Here is a 22,221-nt window from a genome sequence, read left to right as displayed (position 1 = left end):
AAAGAACTAACAGTGCAGCGTTTTGCGTGTACTATGGATGGGTGAGAAGAAACCATACACACTGTAGGGTCAGCTTAGGTTCTCAGTTTCATTAGCCAAGGAAATAAAATTGTTTTGAGAGCGAGGCAGCTGTGCTTACATGCAGAAAATCAGCACACTTTGCCACGGTCCCCAGTGCCCCCAACAGAGGCACTCAGGTACCTGCCACCCTGTCCCTGCAAACAGTCTCCTGGGATTGGGAAGGCTCTATATTTGTTACACCTTTGCTCATTTATACTGGTGGCTCACACACCAGCCTGGAAGAACTTATACAACAGTCCATGTGCTGTACTCACAAGGGCGTGTTTCCAGACAGCCAGCCTTCCTGGTTCATAACCCGAACTGTGCACCAGGAAGGACACTATCCTACCCAGGGGACAAAGCAGAGTCCTTGCCCTGGGGTCCCTGAACACCCTCTCTGCCTCCATATTCCAGCACCCCTGAAAGCCTGTTTGTTCACAGTTTGTAAATTTTTATTTTTTTATTTATGAAGAATATATATCACATTTTAGAATATATAGTCCAGAGATTTGGCTGTTGTAAATAGTGCTGCAGAGGACCTAGGGGTGCATGTATCTTTTTGAATTCGTGTTTTTGTTTTCTTCAGTTATATACCCAGGAGTGGAATTGCTGGATCAAATGTTAGCTCTATTTTTGAGGACTCTATACTATTTTCCATAGTAGCTGCACCAATTTACATTACCACCAATAGTGCAGGAGGGTCCCCTTTTCTCCACACCCTCACCAGCACTTGTTATGTGTGGTCTTGTTGACTTTATCCATTCGGACAGATGTGAGGTGATATCTCATTGTGGTTTTGGTTTGCATTTGCCTGATGATTAATGATGTTGAGCATATTTTCATGTGCCTGTTGGCTATCTGTCTTCTTTGGAAAAATGTTTATTCAAATCCTCTGTCCATTTTTTAATAGGATTGTTTCTCTTTTTGGAGGTGAGTTGTAGAAGTTCTTAATATATTTTGGATATTAATCCCTTATTAGATATATCATTTGCAAATAACTTCTCATTCAGTAGGTGGCCTTTTCATTTTGTTGATAGTTTCCTTCACTGTGCAAAAGCTTTTTAGTTTGATGCAGTCCCATTTGTTTATTTTTGCTTTCGTTTCCCTTGCCTGAGGAGACATTTACAAAAAAGTATTACTAAGACTGATGTCAAAGAGCGTACTGCCTGTGTTTTCTTTTAGAAGTTTTATGATTTCAGGTCTTACATTTAACTCTTTAATCCTGTCTGGAAACACGCCCTTGTGAGTACAGCACATGGACTGTTGCATAAATTCTTCCAGGCTGGTGTGTGAGCCACCAGTATAAACGAGCAAAGGTGTAACAAATATAGAGCCTTCCCAATCCCAGGAGACTGTTTGCAGGGACAGGGTGGCAGGTACCTGAGTGCCTCTGTTGGGGGCACTGGGGACCGTGGCAAAGTGTGCTGATTTTCTGCATGTAAGCACAGCTGCCTCGCTCTCAAAACAATTTTATTTCCTTGGCTAATGAAACTGAGAACCTAAGCTGACCCTACAGTGTGTATGGTTTCTTCTCACCCATCCATAGTACACGCAAAACGCCACACTGTTAGTTATTTTAAGAGGGTTTTCTTTTTTTTTGTGGTACGCGGGCCTCTCACTGTTGTGGCCTCTCCCGTTGCGGAGCACAGGCTCCGGACGCGCAGGCCCAGCGGCCATGGCTCACGGGCCCAGCCGCTCCGCGGCATGTGGGATCTTCCCGGACCGGGGCACGAACCCGTGTCCCCTGCATCGGCAGGCGGACTCTCAACCACTGCGCCACCAGGGAAGCCCTAAGAGGGTCTTCTTGGAAGTGCCAGGTGACAAGAATTAAACGTACAGACACCATGTACTATAGAGAGGGTCTCTTGAAGTAAATCCCATATGTGCTTTACATGAAGTCTGATCCTTTTTTTTCCCTTGGGATCACAACTGTGAAATTATAAAGGACAGCAACTAGAAAAGATAACTTGATATATCATCATTCATTTCATGTGCATCTCTTCAGGAGCCTATCTGAAAAACTCCAAGCACTAAAAGGCGGTCACATTTAACTCTTTAATATTTATTTATTTATTTATTTGGCTGTGCCAGGTCTTAGTTGTGGCAGGCTGGCTCCTTAGTTGTGGCATGTGAACTGTTAGTTGCAGCATGCATGTGGGATCTAGTTCCCTGACCAGGGATCGAGCCCAGGCGCCCTGCGTTGGGAGCACGGAGTCTTAACCACTGCGCCACCAGGGACGTCCCTGAAATTTATTTTTGTGCGTGGTGTGGGAGTAGTCCAGTTTGATTCTTTTCGTGTAGCTGTCTAGTTTTCCTGGTACCACTTATTGAAGAGGCTGTCTTTTCCCCACTATATAATGTTGCCTCCTTTGTCGTAGATTAATTGCCCATAAAAGTGTGGATTCTTTTCTGGGCTCTCTGTTCTGCTCTGTTGATTTCTGTGTCTGTCTTTATGCCAGTACAATACTGTTTTGATGACTGTAGCTTTGTGATTAACCAGAGATTTGAATGTTTAAGCAGCCACCCTGGATATGTTGTTTGAGGGATTTGAGAAGCCTTATGAATCAGAAAGGGCTGCATAGAGGGTTTTTCTAAGCCGAGTTCAATCAGGACAAACACTGACCCACTCTAAACCTGACTCTAAGGGGTTTGTGGTCCTGGAAGGTTTTGTGATCAGCTGGTCAATTTTTCTTTCCTTTCTACCACATTAATGCTGATTCAGGAAAACATTTCTATTTGACTCAAAGGACACCACTGAGCTTTTCTCCTCCTCCTGGTGGCTTCAAAGGCAAAGGGAGCCCTAAACCAGGTCTTCTTGTATTAGCTGCACATGTTACAGGGAAAAAACAGTCACCTGGGGCCAGTGGGAACTAATGGGTGAGTGTAGAGTGACCAGTGGCCAGTGAGAAGTCCAGGCAGCGGGAGAGCCTGGCGCTTTGCATCAGATGACTTATTCCCAGCTTCCTAAGCTTTCTGTAATGGCGTTGCTCTGACAAACAAACTGAATCTCTTTTTAAAACATTGCCTTTGTAGCCCCTTCATTAATCTTTCTTTAAAAAGAAAAGAAACCTGTGGTACTTAGATGCTGTCTGCATTTGCCTCTTTGGAACTAATTCCTTTCTTTGCATAGGTAGAGTATAAATGTGAAGGTTTCCTTGAGAAGAACAGAGACACCGTCTATGACATGCTGGTTGAAATCCTGAGAGCCAGCAAGGTTTGTAAAGGCCTAAGAGGTAGTTAATGTTATTCATTGTGTACTTGACGTGGATCTAGATGTGTATCAGGAAAGAGTAAGGTGTGTGTGTGTGTGTGTGTGTGTGTGTGTGTGTGTGTGTGTGTGTGTGTGTGTGTGTGTGTGTGTGTGTGTGTTAACTGTCTTGTAACAGCGAATTGTAGCTCCTGCATACAAAAAATGACTGTTTCGGAATTGGCACTAAAATATGTTTCTAGCTTCTGAAAGCGTGCACATTTCCACTATATGCAAAATCAGAAATCAAATATGTAGATGACAGAGACGAAGGACAGATAATACAATCATTTAAAGAATCATAATTCACATTTTGTTCATTCACTCACTTATAAAGCACTTATCATGTGCCAAGCACTGTCCTAGATTCTGGGGATACAGCAGTGAACAGGGCAGACAGGGTTCCTGCCCTCATGGAGCTCACATCCCAGAGGGAGCAACATACCTTACACATGAAAGCAAGCAATGGTAGGTAGTGCCAAGTAAGTGCTCAAGGAAAACCAAAGCAAGAGTGCTGCTTTGGAGTGCTGCTCTGCATATGTGAGCTCCTTGAATCCACGGTTCTGTATGATGAAGTGTCACCGTAAGAGTGACTTCTGGCTTTTTCTTTTCCTCCTTAAACATTTCTTTCCATTTAAGAATTTTAAGAATTCAAATTCTTAAAATTTGAGAAAAAGGATATTTCATACACAGTCCTTCATTTTTTACGAAGATTTGGTTATCATATTTATTTTCCTTCTTTTAGAAGGTCCCCAGTCCTTTGCTGATGCTTAAGTATTTTTTTTTCTCTTTTTCTAAATTTTATTTTATCGTAGTATAATTGCTTTACAATGTTGTGTTAGTTTCTGCTGCACAGTGAAGTGAATCAGCTGTAAGTATACATATATCCCCTCCCTCTTGGACCTCCCTCCCCACCCATCCCACCCATCCCACCCATCTAGGTCATCACAGAGCACCAGATGCTCAAGAATTTTGACAATTTCCCAAATGAGCCTGAGCACTTCCCACTAATGGTCATAAGTAAATCACAGGCCATGGCAACTTCAGTTATTAAAATTGATTTATGACAGAGAATTCAGTGTAGAGATAGCCTGTATCTGTGTACAGAATTAGTTGACGTATTTCACCGATTGTTTACCTGGGATCCAGTCTGGAAGAGGGACACAGATCGTGGTGAGGCACAGGTGGGTCTCTGCACTAAGCCCACAAGCTGTCAGAGGCCTGGGAATTTCAGATTCACTTGTTCCACAGGGGCTACAGGATGCATCAGGCAGGAATTCTCCCCCAGAGAAGATTCTCAATGTCTGATTTAAAAGAAGAAAATACGAGATCTTCTCCAAGAGGGTAGATAAGACATTGAAAGAAATAAGTGATGCAAGGTAGAAAATAGTGTCTTAAAAGAGGTACAGATCAAAGATTAAGGTAACTCAGAGGAAGTTGGGATTAATTTGCGCTGGGACACCAGGGAAGTTATTGTGAAGGGGGTGGGGCTAGAAAATATTAGTATAGCACCTTGAGTAATGGGTAGGGTTTGGATCTGCAGGGATGAGAACATGGGGTTAGGAGGGAGGAGATTCCAAGTGCAGAAGCAACGTGAGCCAAGGCGCAGAGGGAGGAAGAATAAATGCTTCTCCTGTTCTGACACTTGGAGCGATACCCACATACAGACATTCACATGCTTTCCCTTCTGCTCCCATTCCTGGGAAAGAAACCGTCAGTCATCCCGAGTGAGGACGACCCCCCTGTGGAACTGAGATTTGGCCAAGATTGTTCCTTTACCCCCCTACTGGTTTAGACGTGGTTGTTGTGACCATTTCCTTGATTGTTCCAGCTAAGGACTGTGGGTGAATACTTTTGACATTGAAACCCTCTCTGTTCTTCCCAGTTTCATCTCTGTGCCCACTTTTTTCAAGAAAATCCGGTTCCTTCTTCACCTTTCGGTTCAGCGATCACAGTTAAATCTGCAAAGCCAGTCATCAAGCCAAACAACAAGCATTTCCGGAGCACTGTGGGGAGCAAGGTACCGAGAGAGTTTTCTGAGGGCGAGGGGGCTGAGGGCAGGGAGCCAGGGATGGGTGGGACCCGTTCCGGGCCTGGACACGGGCACTGGGTTTCTTCAAATCTGTTAATATAAATGCAAATGCAAAGAAAAGTAGTAGTTCATCATCATAGTGCCTCGACCTCTAAGGCTACACACATCTGAGCAAACCATATGTTTGCACAGTAACCCGAGTCACTAAAGTCCTTTGCTGTTTGGGAGTATTGGATGGAGAACTGCTCTGTCCACAAGAGCAGGGTATGCTGATAAACCCAGTCACCGACTAAAACCTTTCATAACAGGTGTTTATGCATGAAGGTAACTTTTCCTCTTCTTGAGTAACTTATCAAGGTTGGACCTTTTTTTAAAAAAAAACATCTTTATTGGAGTATAATTGCTTTACAGTAAGGTTGGACCTTTTTTTTTTTCCTTTTAACCCGGATCTAAGCATTAAATTTCAGCACGATGTTTGTCACCTGACCTTGTTTCCTAGTTCCGCAGCTCTCTGTACTTGCTCATGGAGACCCTCAATGCCACCATGCCCCACTACGTTCGATGCATCAAACCAAATGATGAGCAATTGCCCTTTGAGTAAGTGTTCTTCTGCAACAGAGTGGGGAAGAAACACCGAGGAAACGGTTGCTGTCGTGATGTTGGAGAATTTGCTTGCGATTGTCGTGTTTCTCGGTTTTTAAATGTTCTCGGTTTTTAAATGATTCAAAAGAAGCCTGCCCTCTACATATAATGCTTCTCGGTTTTTAAATGATTCAAAACAAGCCTGCCCTCTACATATAATGTTAGCACAACCCCTCTGGCTAAGCCGTCTCATCTCCGGGATTAAGCAAAAGGGTTAGATTTGAAAGAATTATTCTACAGCTAAAGCTTACGCAACTGAGAAAGCCAGAACATTTTCCCTGATGGTAAGAATTTGTATGTGTTTGCAGGAGAAATGCTGTAGAGGGGTCTGAAGTTTTGTCTTCAAACATGCCATGAGGCCTTACTTAGAGTTGTTGTCTGGGGCCCCAGGGAAAAGGCCCAGACCCACGGTGGAAGTTATAGAGAGCCTCTTAGCTGACTCAAGCTGAGAGGTGTCTAAGGGAGCGGTCCGTCTGGAGGTGGTGACTGTGTCCGTGTGTCCTCAGAGGGTCAGGCCTAAGTCAGAGGGCCACCTGTGGGGTGTCTTATAAAGGGAACTCAGCAACAAGTAGGCGCTGGGACGGGTGAGCTTGGACATTTCTTCCACTCTGGTTGCAAGGCTTCTCGCTGTTGCCTCCCTCAGTCAGAATCAGCTGCTCCTTTCCCCGTGTCCTCAGTGAAGCTTTCTGAACTCTTTCACAGAGGTGCTGTCTTCGTTTGACGTGCAACACGTATTTATTAAGTATCTGCTGGGCTCAGGGATTACACAGGCCGGTCTGCTGCCCAGGAGCTCACGGTTGGGGCAGGTCCGCTACACTGTTCATGGGCCTGTTTATCAACTGCGATGGCTTAACACATGATCAGATCGTCTTCTTTCAGGTTTGACTCCAAGAGAATTGTTCAGCAGCTGCGAGCCTGTGGCGTTTTAGAAACCATTCGCATTAGTGCGCAGAGCTACCCTTCTAGGTACGTTGTCAGTTCCTTGTTTGGGGGGAAAAGTGCCCAACTTCAGGTCTGTGCTGAGATCCAAGGGCGGGGCTGCCGCGTTTTCATCAGATATGTTCATAAGGTGTCCCGCTGTGCTGTGGGAAGGCCAGATGAACGAGCACCATGTGAGACAGAGGCCACCGTCCCCACCCTCACACCCCACCCTCATCTCCGCACTAGTGAGGGTCGCCCGCTGCCTCCCCAGTGCCCCTGAGAAAGGGAGCTGGAGGGGGAGACAGCTGTCGGAGCGGAACGTTAACAGGAGGCATCCAGGGAGCAAAACCATCCAGGTGTGCTCAGGTGAGGTTTGTGGGCAGTGGGTCAAAGGTCAGGGTCATTGTCCCCAGAACAGTGGCAGGTATGCCCTTGGGGTCCACAGGCAGCGTGCGTTTCCTCCGGCCCGGCTCCTTAGGTCTGCCTTGACTTTCCAGGTGGACGTACATCGAGTTCTACAGCCGCTTTGCGATCCTCATGACCAAGCAGGAGCTTTCATTCAGCGATAAAAAGGAGGTGTGCAAAGTCATTTTACACAGGCTCATCCAGGTCAGTCCTGCTCTCTCCTGGAACCACGGGCTCGCAAACACTGTCCTCATCTCTGCCTCTGTCTCAGGGCTGTAACTGTGTGAATGCCTAAGCAGAAAGGAAACGTGCCCCGCGCGTCTGTGTGCTAAGGAGATCAGAGCAGACCTACTCATGGGGCATCATCTCCTGACAGCAGGAGTCACCTTGAGGGACCCGAATTCAAGCCCTGGCCTCCACCGCCACCGTGTCCTCCTGTCCTGCTGTGTTCTCTCACAGCCTAGGGAGCTTCTGCGGGCCAGGCTTATGTTACACAGTCAGCTAGACGGTCGCTGAGCCGGGGGTTCCTGGTGTGGCCCTCAGTGTGGACTTAGAGGTTTGCTGAAGCCATGACTTGTGACAGAAAAGAAGTGGGGAAGCAGTTATCATGGCCAGGAAGGGGTTGGTAAAGAGAAGCCAAAGGAAGACAGAAACCAAGCCTTTCCAGGTGCCTCTGCTCTTCTGTGGAAACCACCTATGAAAGGCTGGAGCTCCCCGGCAGCCCAGCCAACAATGCACACACCCCTTCCCACCCCACAGACGGATGCCTCACCCTCAAGTCCGTTTCTTCCCCAGAAAGAAGCTTTAAACAAACAAGGCAACATATAAACTTCTAGGTCATAATCAGAGCTTTTCTGCTTTATGTCAAAGAGGTGTCAGAATAACAATGTTGGTGGCATGTTTGGATCTCTCAACATCTTTTCCAAGTACTATAGAAAATCTGAAAGATTTTGTTTCTGATTATGTCATTTTTCTCTTCCAGGATTCTAATCAGTACCAGTTTGGTAAAACCAAAATTTTCTTCAGAGCAGGGCAAGTGGCTTATTTAGAGAAACTCCGGTTGGATAAACTGAGGCAGGGTTGTGTTGTGATACAAAAGCACATCCGTGGCTGGCTCCAGAGAAGAAAATTCCTCCGAGAGAGACGAGCGGCCCTGATCATCCAGCAGTACTTCCGGGGTCAGCAAACCGTGAGGTATGTTGGAACCAAGAAGACGTGTGCCATCATTTGGCTTTCTTTGCCGTCCCCTCGGGGGGCGGGGCCTCCTTTCTCCTGGGACCCAGGTGCAGATGCGTCCCCCGAGGTGGCCGTGAGCCTCCAGGTGAGATGGGTGTGTCCTCGGGGGCAGGTGGTGCTGACTGCCTGCTGTCCCCACGTGGCAGAGGTGACAACCAGGACCCTGAAGAGGGGAAGCCCTGATCAGCGTGCTGCTGAAGAGGGTCAGAATTCCTGGTGAGACCAGGTAGAGGGGCTGGGCCGCTGGTTCCTGGGAACCGAAAACACCTAAGGTGATCAAGGTCCAAGTGAAGCCTCAGAGTAAAGACACCCGTGACCAGCCTGCCTTGCAGGCGGTGGGGCAAACCATGCCTGAGGGGACCATGGCAAGGCTCCGCCCGCAGGCACTAAACCCCTGGGTGGGGCTGCCTGAGTGGAGGGCAGTTCCTCCGGCCACGCCCACCCCGCCCCTCCTTGAGTGCTCCCAGGAGGCCATGCTGGCCTGGCCAGCAAGACGGGCATCCCTCCTGGACAGCATTTTGTGGTTCTGTGTCTGCCCTGCCTCCCTCCTTCGCTTGCTCTGAGGGTAGTTGAGGGCGCAGGTGCTTAAGGGTCAGGCTGTGTGGCTCAGCCTCCCTGTCCCAAGCTTGAGCCTGACCTCCAACAGCATCTGGGCTTCTGCATGTGGCTGACACACCACAGCCTTCATCTCGGCACACCCCAAACTGGACTCGCCATTCCACCACCCTACCCCCACCCCAGCCCACTCTCCTCCCAGGCAACCATCTTACACAGAAACACAGCCAGCCTTGCCCTCCTGAGCCTCTGGTGTCAGTTAATAGCAGCAGTCTCCAGGGCAGGAAACTCCAGAGTTAGCTTCTTCCCCAAACTCATGCTCCCTTTCCGTTTGGGAATCACCGTGGCCTGGGATTCTGTTCCCTGCTTGCCTCTTGTGTCTGTCCCGTTCATTTCATTCCTGCACCCGTGCCCTGGACGAGGCCTTCATCATTGTTTGCCTTTTACTCTACAGCACAGCCCTCCACCTGCTGCCTTTCTCTCCCATCTTCCTAAAGCAGGGCCTGCCCTGCTCCTGCCGTGAATGCCTCCAGTGGCCCCCGTTTCCCACAGAAGAGCACTCAGGTTTCAGCGTGGTATTCACGTCCCCCCATGGCCTGGATGCAGTTATAAGCATGGAATCTCTGTGAGGACAGGGACCATACTTGTCTGGTTCCCACTGCATCCATCCGTAAGACCCAGCACAGTAATTGTCACATAGTAGGTGTTCTATTCATATATATATATATATATATATATATATTTAATAACAAATTGTCCCCATCTATCTTTCTCACCTCACAGACTACCAATTTTCTCCATGTGTCTTACATTCTAGCAATTCCAGACAAATTCCCTTTTTCTGAATATTTCAGGCACTGTTAGGCCTTCATGCCTTCACTGGTCCCTTAGTCTGAAATGCCTTTTCCAAACTTCAATGTCTACAGAAATCCTACTTTTCCATTAAGGCTGGCTGACATCTCAGCTCTTCCCAAGCAGAATGATATTTCAATAAGGTCTCTCTTACAGATCTCTTAGTAGTTATTTTACTTTTCTTCTTATCCCACTTGACCATTTCTAAGTCCTTCTGTTTCATGAGGTTGCAAACATTGAAGGTAAGAACTTTGTGTTCACCCCCAGTCCTTCAGATAGGTCCTTCGAAAAACTTTTTCCGTAAGGGCCAAATATTTGGGCTTCTGGGGTCATGTGGTTTCTCACGCAGCTGTTAAACTCTGCCTTTGTAACGTGAAATCAGTCATGGGCCATTTGTAATTAATAGTTGCAGCTGCATTCCAGCAAAAGTGGACAATAATAGGTGGGAGGCTGCAGATTTGGCCCCCAGGCCGTAGTTTTCCAACCCCTGATCTAGAGCCTCCAGCGTGATTTCCCACAAGAACGACTAGAGGAATGAGCAGGTGCAATGCCAAAGCACAGTTGTGTTGTCACGGTCTCTGTGGGTATGTGAGTGACAGTGGGGTGATCGACCTGAATGTGAAGAGTGTGGCAGTTCCCACGTGGTGCTTCGTTCCTGGAGCAGGTCCACGTTCGGATCAGGGTGGAAAGGAGAGGTAACGACACTGATCTTGAGTAGACATTAGCATAAACCACTTACAGCGTTTATGTGTAGATTTGCACAACGTTTGAACATGCCTTAGTTAAGAGGTGTTGCACAAGCTTGCCCTCTGGAGTAGGGGTCAATGCCCTGTGGGTAACAGATTTACTCTGCATTCTTTTAAACCAAGGAAAGCTGTTACCGCCACAGCCTTAAAAGAAGCATGGGCAGCCATAATCATTCAGAAGTACTGTCGTGCGTATCTTGTCCGCAGTTTGTACCAACTGATTCGCGTGGCCGCCATCACCATCCAGGCCTACACCCGAGGATTCCTGGCGAGGAGGAGGTATCGAAAGGTGCGGCTTTCTGGGATGTGAATGTCTGTTCGTACATGTCCACCACAGGTGGGATTTGGTTATTGTTTCAAAAGTCTAGGTAGGAGAACATTTGCAAACGATGCTACTGATGAGGGATTGATTTCCAAAATATACAAAAGAACTCGTACAGCTTAATATCAAAAAACCAGCCCAATCAAAAAATGGGCAGAAGACCTAGATCGACATTTCGCCACAGAAGGCATACAGATGGCCAGTAGGCACATGAAAAGATGCTCAACATGGCGAATTATTAGAGAAATGCAAATCAAAACTACAGTGAGGTACCACCTCACACCCGTCAGAAAGGCCATCATTAAAAAGTCTGCAAACAATAAATGCTGTAGAGGATGTGGAGAAAAAAGGAACCCTCCTACACTGTGGGAATGTAAACTGGTGCAGCCACTATGGAGAACAGTATGGAGGTTCCTTAAAAAATTAAAAATAGAGTTATCATATGATCCTTCAATCCCACTCCTGGGCATATATCCAGAGAAAACTCTAATTCGAAAAGATACATGCACCCCTATGTTCATAGCAGTGCTATTTACAGTAGCTAAGCCATTGGAAGCAACTCAAATGTCCATCAGCAGAGGAATGGATAAAGAAGATGTGGGGGTGTGTGTGTGTGTGTGTGTGTGTGTGTGTGTGTGTGTGTGTGTGTGTGTGTGTGTGTGTATATGTATATATACAATGGAATATTACACAGCCATAAAAAAGAATGCAGTAATGCCATTTGCAGCAACATGGATGGGCCTCTAGATTATCATATTAAATGAAGTAAGTCAGACAGAGAAAGACAAATATCATATGACTTCAGTTATATGTGGAGTCTTTAAAAATGATACAAATGAACTTATTTATAAAACAGAAATAGACTCACAGACACAGAAAACAAACTTAGGGTTAGTTACCAAAGGGGATAGCAGGAGGTGGATAGATAAATTAAGAGTTTGGGATTAACATATACACACTACTATATATAAAATAGATAAACAACAAGAGTTACTGTATAGGACAGGGAACTATATACTCTGTCTTTTAATAACCTATAATGGAAAAAGAATCTGAAAAAGAATATATATATAGGTATAACTGAATCACTTTGCTATACACTTGAAACTAACACAGCATTGTAAATAATTACAATTATTTACAATGTAAATAATTGTCATTTACAATGTAAAAAAGAATCTGAAAAAAGATAGGTAATAGTGCTCTGTGGGTTGATTACAAGAAATTCATATTTTACCCTGTAGGAATATTTTGGTAGTTTTATCTCCCAACATTGGAAGAGTTGATGAGAAAAACAGTAGAGACCCAGTTTGCATTTCACAAAATCTTGTTTTAAAGATGCTGGAGGAACACAAGGCTGTGATCCTTCAGAAGTATGCCCGGGCGTGGCTGGCCAGACGCAGATTCCAAAATATCCGACGATTCGTACTCAACATTCAGCTTACTTACAGAGTTCAGCGTTTGCAGAAAAAGCTAGAAGACCAGGTAGGTGTTCCCAATGCAGCTTTCGTATTTACTTTTTCTAACAGATATATTTTGTTCTGGGCCAGTTCCCTAGCTATGCTGTTGATGAAATTATTTTAAGGCAGGACAGGAAAAATTGAACATAAAATTTTCTCTACCATTTGAGCCACAACCTTGTCCCCTTTAGCGTGGTTTGTGCGTCTACGTTATATGTTAACTAGATCCTCTTAGAAGACACAGGAAAGCCTACCCACCCCCTCCTCCCCAAAAAAGCAATTTCCTCCTGGTGCCAGCAAGGTAGCTGCTTACGAGATAACTTTCCTTCCTTAATCCTGTAAAGGGTCACAGTGATCCACTACTTGTCTTGTTGGACTACGTAAACTGTCAGTATATTACTTTGACGTATAGCCCTTTGTCTTAAAAACTTATGTAACTGTGCTTTGACCTCTAACGGGCGGAACAGTGCTCAGAGCTTTCTGAAAGATTGTCTCCTGGGTTATAATCCTCAGGTTGCCTCGAATAAAATACTTTATTTCTTTTTTAAATTGAATATTGATTAATTATTATTTTTTTTGTCAACACTGTTAAGATTTATGCCCATGTTAGGAGGTTCAAACAGTTTACATGGACCAACTGAGCTAGGAAACAGAAGCGCACTGTGAAGGGCTGATACATATGGTTGTGTGGGTTGTGCACTGCACAAGGGCACCTGCCCAAGAGAGCAAGTGGGGCTGAAATCCAGTCTGGCTTCACTTGCCAGCCCATGTGTCTTGGTATAAAGCTGTACTGCCTTGAGGCATGGGTGCCTTTTTCTAATTTGCACAAAGATGCTACCTGCATGCCAAGCCATGCTCCCTCAGAGCTGCACTGGCCCAGAGAAGTTGCCGTTTTCTAACTTGCCCAAAGGTCCATGTGGTCTAGCTACAGCCCTGCCAAGTTTGGGGAGATTCCCCATACCATTCCCATTGATAGGAAAAAACTTCATATACCCTCAACCAGTGGGAGAGAGCTGTGGAATATGCAGTGTCCAGTTCTATGAAACATACTCCTGCATCTGTCTCAAATAATACTGAGATTCTCCTACAATAAACTTTAAACTTAGCCCTAGGGGTCGTTGGTGAATGGATGAATGTGCAGACAAGAAACTTTAGGTTTTGATAGTTTCCCCTCCTTGTGCTGTTGTGCAGCAGGCCTGCATGTTATATAGCTTGTGGAGAACAGCATTGAAAAACAGCCCTGGCCAAGTGGGAGCAGGGCCCGTGGGAGTGCACACACTCCCTGAGCTCCTTTCTAGGTGTTCATGTGCTTAGGGCTGCCATAACAAGCCAGCACAGACTGGGCGGCTTAAACAACAGACATTTATTTTCTCACAGTGCTGGAGGCTGAAAGCCCAAGATCAAGGTGTTGGCAGCGTTGGTCTCTTCCGAGGGGTTTCTCCTTGGCTTACACGTGGTCTTCTTCTCCCTGTGTGTGTCTGGGTCCTAATCTCTTCTCATAAGGACAGCAGTCATACCGGATTAGGGCCCACCTGTATGACCTCATTTTACCTTAATTACATCTTTAAAGACCCAATCTCTAAATACACTGACGTTCTGAGGTACTGGTGGTTAGCACTTCAACATGTGGATTTGGGGGGATGGAGGGGACACCAGCTCAGCCCACCACATTAGGGCTGTCCTGGAGCTCCACGGTTGGACTAAAAGAGCCACCCACTCAGGAAGGCATTTGCCTAACTCGCTCTGCGTCCCTATCTTGACTAGGTTGAAGGTGCTCATACAGGCCATTGTCATGATAACTGTGGACAGTGTAAAGAAACCTCCGATTTAGATGAGAACTTGGGAGGAGCAAATGGAACAGCTTCTTTATTTGGATAAACCCCTAAGTATAGGATGTTTCTTTCCTCTAGAACAGAGAGAACCATGGGCTGGTGGAAAAGCTGACCAGCCTGGCTGCTCTTCAGGCCGGTGACGTGGAGAAGATTCAGAAACTGGAATCAGAGCTGGACAGAGCAGCCACCCACAGGCAGAATTATGAGGAGAAGGGGAAGAGGTACAAGGCTTCCGTGGAAGAGGTCTGTGCTGGAAGTGACTATGGGCATAGGTTGTGAGTCGTGCCGTGAAAGAGATCACAGTGCAGCATTTTCCCACAGAGTAGACTTCCGCAGAGCAAATCAGATTTTGCCATTGGCTTCCATTACCGAAGAGAGCCTGCATTTTAGGGGAGGAGAGATCTGAGGCCTAGAGTCCGGGTGGGGGCAGAAGAGGAGGCTGATGCTTCAAGAAGCACAATATAAGGTTTCCTCTTCCTTTCCACGTTTGTAAAGTGATGAAAGGCCTGAGAAAGAGCCTTGGTCAGATGCTTCCCTCTCTTCCAGCATGACCTTGATCTCCTGTCACTTGTCCACCTGGTGTGCATCCTGGAAGCATCGTCCCCGGAGCAGCAGTGCAAAGCATGGGCAGGTTTTCATCTCTGTGGTGTAGTAAAAAGAGCAGTAGACATAAAACCCAGATATCCCAGGCTCAAATCTTCTCTGGGCAACCTTGGACAAGTCACTTACCCTCTCTGAATTTTGGTTTCCTCATATGTAAAATGGGAATAACAAAAAGGGACTGACAGAATTATTGTGAAGATAAAATTGTCAGATAAAATAATTTAACCAAGTGACTGTCACAGAGCCCCGCGAAAGCGTGAACTGCTGTTTTCTAAGCAGGTGGTCTTTATTAGCGTCCGTTCTGCACCTTCTGAAGTGCCACAGCACCCACCGTAGTGGCAGCCTGGAGCCCCAGGGCATCCCTCTGCCCTCCCCATGACCAGATGCCTGGCTGCACCAACACGGCTGCTGGCATCCCCCTCGCTGCCAGTCACCAGCCATCAGCACCCAGGGGCCCCCATCTGCCAGCACAGCAGGCACTTTACAAGAGAACTTAGGTCGTGATCACACAGCCTTCCTGAGTCTCAAAGTGTGAATCCACTTTATATCATAAATTTCTTATATTAAGTATATAAATACCCTGGCCAAGAAAAAGGCAGAGAAGTTTCCTTGACTTTGGGAAAACCTTGGATTTGGTTCTTTCTCCTTGATTTCAGCCATTTGGGAACTAGTGTCTGTTGAAGTCACATGGAGCCCTTGCACGTGGAGCTAAACACAGCGTCTTGCAGTGGGCTGGTGCCGGCTGTTACCTATGGATGGGAGCCGAGACCAAAAAATACTAATTTAAAAATATACAGGCAGTGGGGACAAAACTCAAAGCGAGGTTTTCAAAAAAGCATTTTTTTCTTCCCTTTGCTAGAAATTGGCAAAGCTTCAGAAGCGTAATTCAGAATTGGAAATACAAAAAGAGCAAATACAGCTGAAGCTTCAAGAGAAGACTGACGAGTTGAAAGGTAAAGCCCAAGGTGACCCGACACACATTCACCCGTTCACAAGTCCAGTCATTCAGGAAATAGGTACTGGGTGGGAACTGAGTTTCAGGCTGGACCAGGAGGCTCTGGCATAATGAGAAAACTTTCACTCCACAGAGAATAACTTTATTTAAAATCGTGGCAACTGTACCCTACAGATTCATCCGGTTTATTTCCATCTTTTGTCGGAGCACAGCCGTCCCTGTCTCAGAACCTCCTGGGCCATTTACAAAGTACCGATGGGTGGGCCATCAGCCTGGAGCTGTGATATCAGAAGATGGGGTGGGGGAGTGTAGTGGGTGGTGGTGGCAGGTATGGTTCAGAGTCTGTTTTTTTTTTTTTTTTTTTTTTTTTTTGCGGTACGCGGGCCTCTCACTGTTGTGGCCTCTCCCGTTGTGGAGCACAGGCTCCGGACGCGCAGGCTCAGCGGCCATGGCTCACGGGCCCAGCTGCTCCGCAGCATGTGGGATCTTCCTGGACCCGGGCACGAACCCGTGTCCCCTGCATCAGCAGGCGGACGCTCAACCACCGCGCCACCAGGGAAGCCCCAGAGTCTGTATTTTTTTAAAACTTGTAGTCATCCTGATGCATTGTCCAGGGCAGTGTTGGGATAATGTTTGTGGCTTACCAAGCATCTGCACTCAGATTTCAGCTCTGTCCAGGTTACTTAGTCTAAGTGGTACCCAGGTCCTCTGCCACTGTCCTGGTCCTGAACAAAGGGCCCCGCTTAGCGCTGAGCTACATCAGCCCTGAGCTGTCAGATGCAGGCCCTTGGGACCAGCAGTAGCACTTTCCTTTGGAGTGTGGAGCAGCCATCCTTAGCCTAGCTCTGTCCATCTGTACTTGTCCGACTCAAATTCTAATTGCAAGCCCTTGCTAAATCCCAGAAAAGGCAGCAGGAACGTGAGCCAAGTGCTTCCTCACCAGGTAGTTTAAATCACCACGCTGGATTATCTGTCGTGTCCAGGAGCTATTCCTTAAGCTCCAGCGTGGGGGCAGGGGCGCAAGGGTTCAGGCCTGGGGACCTAGCACACACCTTAGGCCCAGCTGTTGGGGGAAGTGCCAGCATCTGGAGCAGCACTAAGCCCTGGGCTTCGGGTCAGAGTGCAGGAGAAGCACATGTCGGGAGGAGGAAGTAAACATCCTGAGACCTGGCCAGCAGAGCAGGCAGGGTGTTCCGGTGATGCCCATCCTGCTGCACATACTGTGTGCCCTGCACCCTGTCTCTAAGGGCTGATGACGTGGGTGCTGGGGCCCGCGTACGTGGGGGTGTTGGACAGGAAGAGGTTAGAGGTCTGTGAGTAAACCTTGAACTCGAATTAGGGAAGGGCTTTTTCATTACAATCCATTCCTCTTGAGTGTTTGTTCTTCTTTCTAACTTCTTTAAGTGGAATTTCCCACAAAACATTTTAAATTCCCACAAGTATGTCCTGAAAATTATATATTTGACAGCATTGACATGTTTGAGTGGGTAATTTTATAACTCCTTCTAAAAAGTGCCTGGAAGCTTTCACACCCCATGTTTATAAACTGCTTATCCTGTGGGTCTCCCTACACATGGCAAACTGAGTTTTACGAAGGCACCAACTTCCACTTAACTCTTGTGACGTGGGACTCAAGGATATTATCGAATGCTCTTTCCCCTTTTTGAGATTCCACCTTGGGCAAAATCTCATTGCTTTGGGGAAGAAAGTCCCATTTGGACAGCCTCTTTAGCCCATTTGCAAATAGCCCAAGATGGTAGACACCAGAATTGAAGTCAATTCTGTGAATGAATTAAACACTGAAATTATACCAAATACAGTATCTTCTAAATTAAAGCTTAAGCATTTTCCCTAGTAGTTTCTGGATGACTCATGACATTCTGAAGCAGTCATTTTGATTCAGGGACATTTTACACTGCATTAGACAAACTATTAAACTGTTGGCTTTTTTTTTTTTTTTAAACAAAGTCATGTGGAGGATTACTATTGTCACCTCATCCCTGGGCTCCCCTCTGGGGCAGGACTCAGAAATGAGGTAGAACTCAAGGACGAGGTGTCAGCTAAGCACATATCGGGCTGTCAGGCTTTGATGGGCTGCATCTGTTAATCCTGTGCCCATTCTGAAGGGCACACATTGGGAATGTGGAGCTCTCCTAACCAGACACTGTCTTGAACCCCAGTGATTGTTTCCCAGTGGCCAGGTGCCCACTTAACCTACACCTTGTGTTGGATTCTTGTATTGTATTTAAATGCAACAGTGGCTTTTTAGACTTCCTCTTCCCCAGATGAAGACAGACACTTTATTATTTTCTTGGTTATCATGAATGAGTGATTCTCCACCAAGGCCCTTTGGTTCCCACCCACCCCCACCCCCCGTCAGGGGACATTTGGCCAAATCTGGAGACATTTTTGGTGTCACAGCTAGAGCAGAGGTGCTACTGACCTCCAGTGGGTAGAAGCCGGGGATGCCAGTCAACATCCTACAATGAGCAGGATGGCCCCCTCTCCACAGCAAAGAATTATCTAGCCCAAAGCGTCAGTAGTGCTGAGATTGAGAACCCCTGTCATAAATTGATCATCTTCTTCCCAAAGGGTTTCTGTTTATTTATTTATTTTTATTTTTTTATTTTTTTTGTGGTACACGGGCCTCTCACTGTTGTGGCCTCTCCCGTTGCGGAGCACATGCTCCGGACGCGCAGGCCCAGCGGCCATGGCTCACGGGCCCAGCCGCTCCGCGGCATGTGGGATCTTCCCGGACCGGGGCACGAACCCGTGTCCCCTGCATCGGTAGGCGGACTCTCAACCACTGCACCACCAGGGAAGCCCTGTTTTTTTTTAATAATAATATTTATTGTCTCAAAGCCAACATATCTATTTTAATAAAGCAAATGGTATTCAGACCAATAAAAGTACTCTGAAACTATTCATAGATTCCAACATAACAAATTTGTGAGGGTTATTATTTTGAAACCCCCTTATCTATTTCTAACTTATAAAAAATGACATTTATACTCTCATCTTAAGTCCCATTAATCATAAATACCACGTGATTATTCTTACATTCTCACTTTCTTAAATGTGCCATGAAACAGTCAAGGCATTGCTTTGCGGACATATTTCAAAGGTATTCATTCTCCTTCACAGAAAAAATGGACAACCTCACCAAGCAGCTCTTTGATGATGTGCAGAAAGAAGAACGACAGAGAATGTATGAAATCTCATTTGTCTTAAAGCCACTGCTTTTTTCTCTCTCTGCTCTTTTCTGTTTTGCGTCTCAGCTTGCAGGTAGCAGATCACAGATACAGGAGAGCAGGGTGTGAATATTTTTAGGAAGTGAGAGATTGAGCTTTGAGAGAGCTAAGTGCCCAGTGTGCACCTCTCAGACACTGCACAGGTTCTGGAGTTGTGGGCACAGTGGACCTTTATTGCCAAGACAGTGAGAAGTTCAGAGACTGCCACCTCTTCATCTTCCATCAAGTCCAAGGATGAAAATTAGTGCCTCTTAAATAAACCTCCCGTCCTTCCCCTCACCCCCCACATTGTATCTGTAAACTTGACTCTTGTCTCAGGTAGTAATGTGTGTAACCCACCTCACACAAATTAGGACAGGTCCCCATGAGCTTGTACTGTACCAGCCCTGCCTTTCCTGTCTCAGTATCAAATCCTTTGCTAAGGTCTAGAGGCTTCAGTCTGTGCCCCCCTCTCTTAAGAAGTCAACTCACAGGCTTTTAGATCTCCAGGTGGGGATTCATGGCAGGGTGTTGGGGAGAGATGGAACATTCTTGCATATCTCTGTCCAAGGCTAGAAGGCACAGGGCTGCCTGGGTGGCAGGATATACAGCTTCCCTGTGAAGTTAGTTAGCAGAAGAACCTGGGTCTGGATGAAGAGGGCAGGATGCTAAGCAGTTAGGGGAGGGAGTGTCACTGAAAAGCTCCAAGAGTTAACAGATACATAGAGTGTTTCATGATCCTACATCAGTTTTGTTTGTTGTTGTTTTTTTTGATGTATCGTTGATTTATAGTATTATATTAGTTTCATGTGTACAACATAGTGATTCAAACTTTTTATACATTGTACTCCATTTATAGTTATTATAAGATATTAGCTAATATTCCCTGTGTTATATAATATATCCTTTTCGCTTATTTATTTTATACATAGTAGTTTGTACCTCTTAATCCCCTACCCCTTTCTTGCCCCTCCACCTTCCCTCTCCCCACTGGTAGCCACTAGTTTGTTCTCTGTGACTCTGTTTCTGTTTTGCTACATTCATTCATTTGTTTTATTTTTTAGATTCCACATATAAGTGATAACACACAGTATTTGTCTTTCTCTGTCTGACTTATTTCACTAAGGTATTATACCCCCCAGTTTCATCCATGTTGTTGCAAATGGGAAATTTTCTTTTTTTATGGCTGAGTAATATTCCATTGTATACATATGCCACATCTTCTTTATCCGTTCATCTGTTGATGGACACTTAGGACGCTTCCATATCTCGGCTATTGTAAATAGTGCTGCTGTGAACATTGGGGTGCATGTATCCTTGTGAATTAGTGTTTTCATTTTCTTCGCATGTATACCTAGGACTGCAATTGCTGGGCCATACTTACATCAGTTTTTAAATAGGGATAGTTAACTCTTTACCTTGAAAAGTCTGTTTTTCAGACTCTAGGATAGAGGAGCTCAGCTATTGGCATCTGCTGGTGTTCTGGGACCACTTAGGAGTGATCATTTCAAGCAGGGGCTTGGAGAGCCAGCCTGAGGCCAAGTCACTTTGACCCCTTTGCCGTCCTCATCAGCCCTCACCTGCAGCTCCTTTTGGTCCCTGGTCAGCTGACTGGGGAAGACTTGGTCCTGTCACAACCCTTGAGAGGCTCAGAGGTGCCACAGTCAGTGGGCATACTTCTGGTCAGTTTAGGCTACACGTCTGAGATTCTCTTTACATAAGATTTCTGGTTGCAATTTGCTTCTTCAAATGTATTTTCCTGGCCTCTTAGGAGCACTGTAGTTTTTTTTTTTTTAAGTCTGAAAACAAAGTTTAAAAGTTTGTTAATACCTGTAAGAAGAAATGAAACAAAAACCTATTGGGAATATGACTCTCTTCCTCAGGATTTTCCTCTTTGTGCTATAAAAGCAAGTCATAAAATGGACTGAGTTGACAGCCCAGCAAGTGGGAAGATGATTTCTTAAACTCACAGAGCACCTAGGATGGCTTCAATTCCGACTGGGCCCCTGTGAGCTATGTAGGGCTGGTCTAGGCTCTGTATCTCTCTTCGGTTATTTTTCTTGGGCTCAATTGAGCAGTCATCGTACAAGGAATTGGCTTTCTGTGGCCTTTTGGGCACCTGGGTTTGCTGCAGTTTATTCTAAAATGATTGAAGAGCTGAACCCTTTCACATATTAAATGGCTATTAATTTAGTAACCATTTAACTGGTTTAGGACTAAGTATTAACTTGTTCAGGACTAAGCCAAACTGCTCCAAGGATCCTTGGTTCGAGGCAGGGGACAGGACTTAGCAGAATGTGCCACGGTCTTTTCTGAGTGAAGTGGCCCCTTTAGGGGACCACGTGGAACCGGGGCGGCTTGGGGGATACACGACCCCCCAACAAGCATTGAGTCTTTACGTTTAGCCTCCCTCTCCTGCGCGTCCTCGGAGTGACCCCTGTAGAGCCACAGTTCTCTGATCAGAAGGTGTAAGAAGAAGCTGCCTTAAGCTAAGGGGACAGAAAGCCGTCTGCTAAACAGAAGACCATTGTCCTCACAATAGGTCTTAACTTGGCTCTTCCTTTCGGAAGGAAGAGCCTCTTATCTTCCAAATGGTCTGTAGTTCTACTTCAGGGTAAAGCCTTTAGAGACGGTTCAAAATTTTCTTTTGCTGCTTAGACTTCTTGAAAAAAGTTTTGAACTGAAAACGCAAGACTATGAGAAGCAGATCCGGTTTTTGAAAGAAGAAATGAAAGCTCTCAGAGATGAGAAGATGCAACTGCAGCGTCAGCTGGAGGGAGAGCGGGTCACCTCTGATGGCCTGAAAGGGGAGGTGGCCCGGCTGAGCAAGCAGGCAAAGGTAGGAGCTGCTCACCCCCCACAAGCTCTTTGGCTGACTCGTCTGACCTGCAGGAGTGGGAGGAACTTCACATCCCTGCAAGGTCAGCTGACAGTACCCATGTGAGGGCAGGAAGCCAAAGGACCCTGGTTCCTCCAATTCTTCTAAGTGTAAACCCCCCTGCTGCCTTTGACTTAGCAATACTGTTTTTTTATGTTTTAAAAGTCAGCTTTCTAACTTTGTAAAAATTACATTTACATAAAGTTGTTCAAGTATGTTGACCCAGAGAATACTTCCATATTAAA

The 22,221-nt window shown here is 46.1% G+C and overlaps 1 protein-coding gene across 1 annotated transcript in view; it reads left to right on the top strand.

Annotated features, from left to right (window-relative positions):
- Positions 1-22,221, top strand: part of MYO5C (myosin VC) — a 106,467-nt gene that overhangs the window by 36,163 nt on the left and 48,083 nt on the right. Inside the window, exons 14-25 of the mRNA XM_060164382.1 lie at positions 3,191-3,274; positions 5,193-5,327; positions 5,839-5,936; positions 6,861-6,947; positions 7,400-7,511; positions 8,290-8,501; positions 10,820-10,985; positions 12,357-12,503; positions 14,389-14,553; positions 15,773-15,866; positions 19,013-19,076; positions 21,757-21,937. Coding sequence (XP_060020365.1) covers positions 3,191-3,274; positions 5,193-5,327; positions 5,839-5,936; positions 6,861-6,947; positions 7,400-7,511; positions 8,290-8,501; positions 10,820-10,985; positions 12,357-12,503; positions 14,389-14,553; positions 15,773-15,866; positions 19,013-19,076; positions 21,757-21,937 — 1,545 coding nt within the window. The remainder of the gene's footprint in view (positions 1-3,190; positions 3,275-5,192; positions 5,328-5,838; positions 5,937-6,860; positions 6,948-7,399; positions 7,512-8,289; positions 8,502-10,819; positions 10,986-12,356; positions 12,504-14,388; positions 14,554-15,772; positions 15,867-19,012; positions 19,077-21,756; positions 21,938-22,221) is intronic.

This window comes from Lagenorhynchus albirostris, chromosome 1, assembly GCF_949774975.1.
Source record: "Lagenorhynchus albirostris chromosome 1, mLagAlb1.1, whole genome shotgun sequence".
NCBI classification, from domain to species: Eukaryota; Metazoa; Chordata; class Mammalia; order Artiodactyla; family Delphinidae; genus Lagenorhynchus; species Lagenorhynchus albirostris.
The sequence above is the reverse complement of the archived record's forward strand: the minus strand, read 5'-3'. Positions and strand labels throughout refer to the sequence as shown.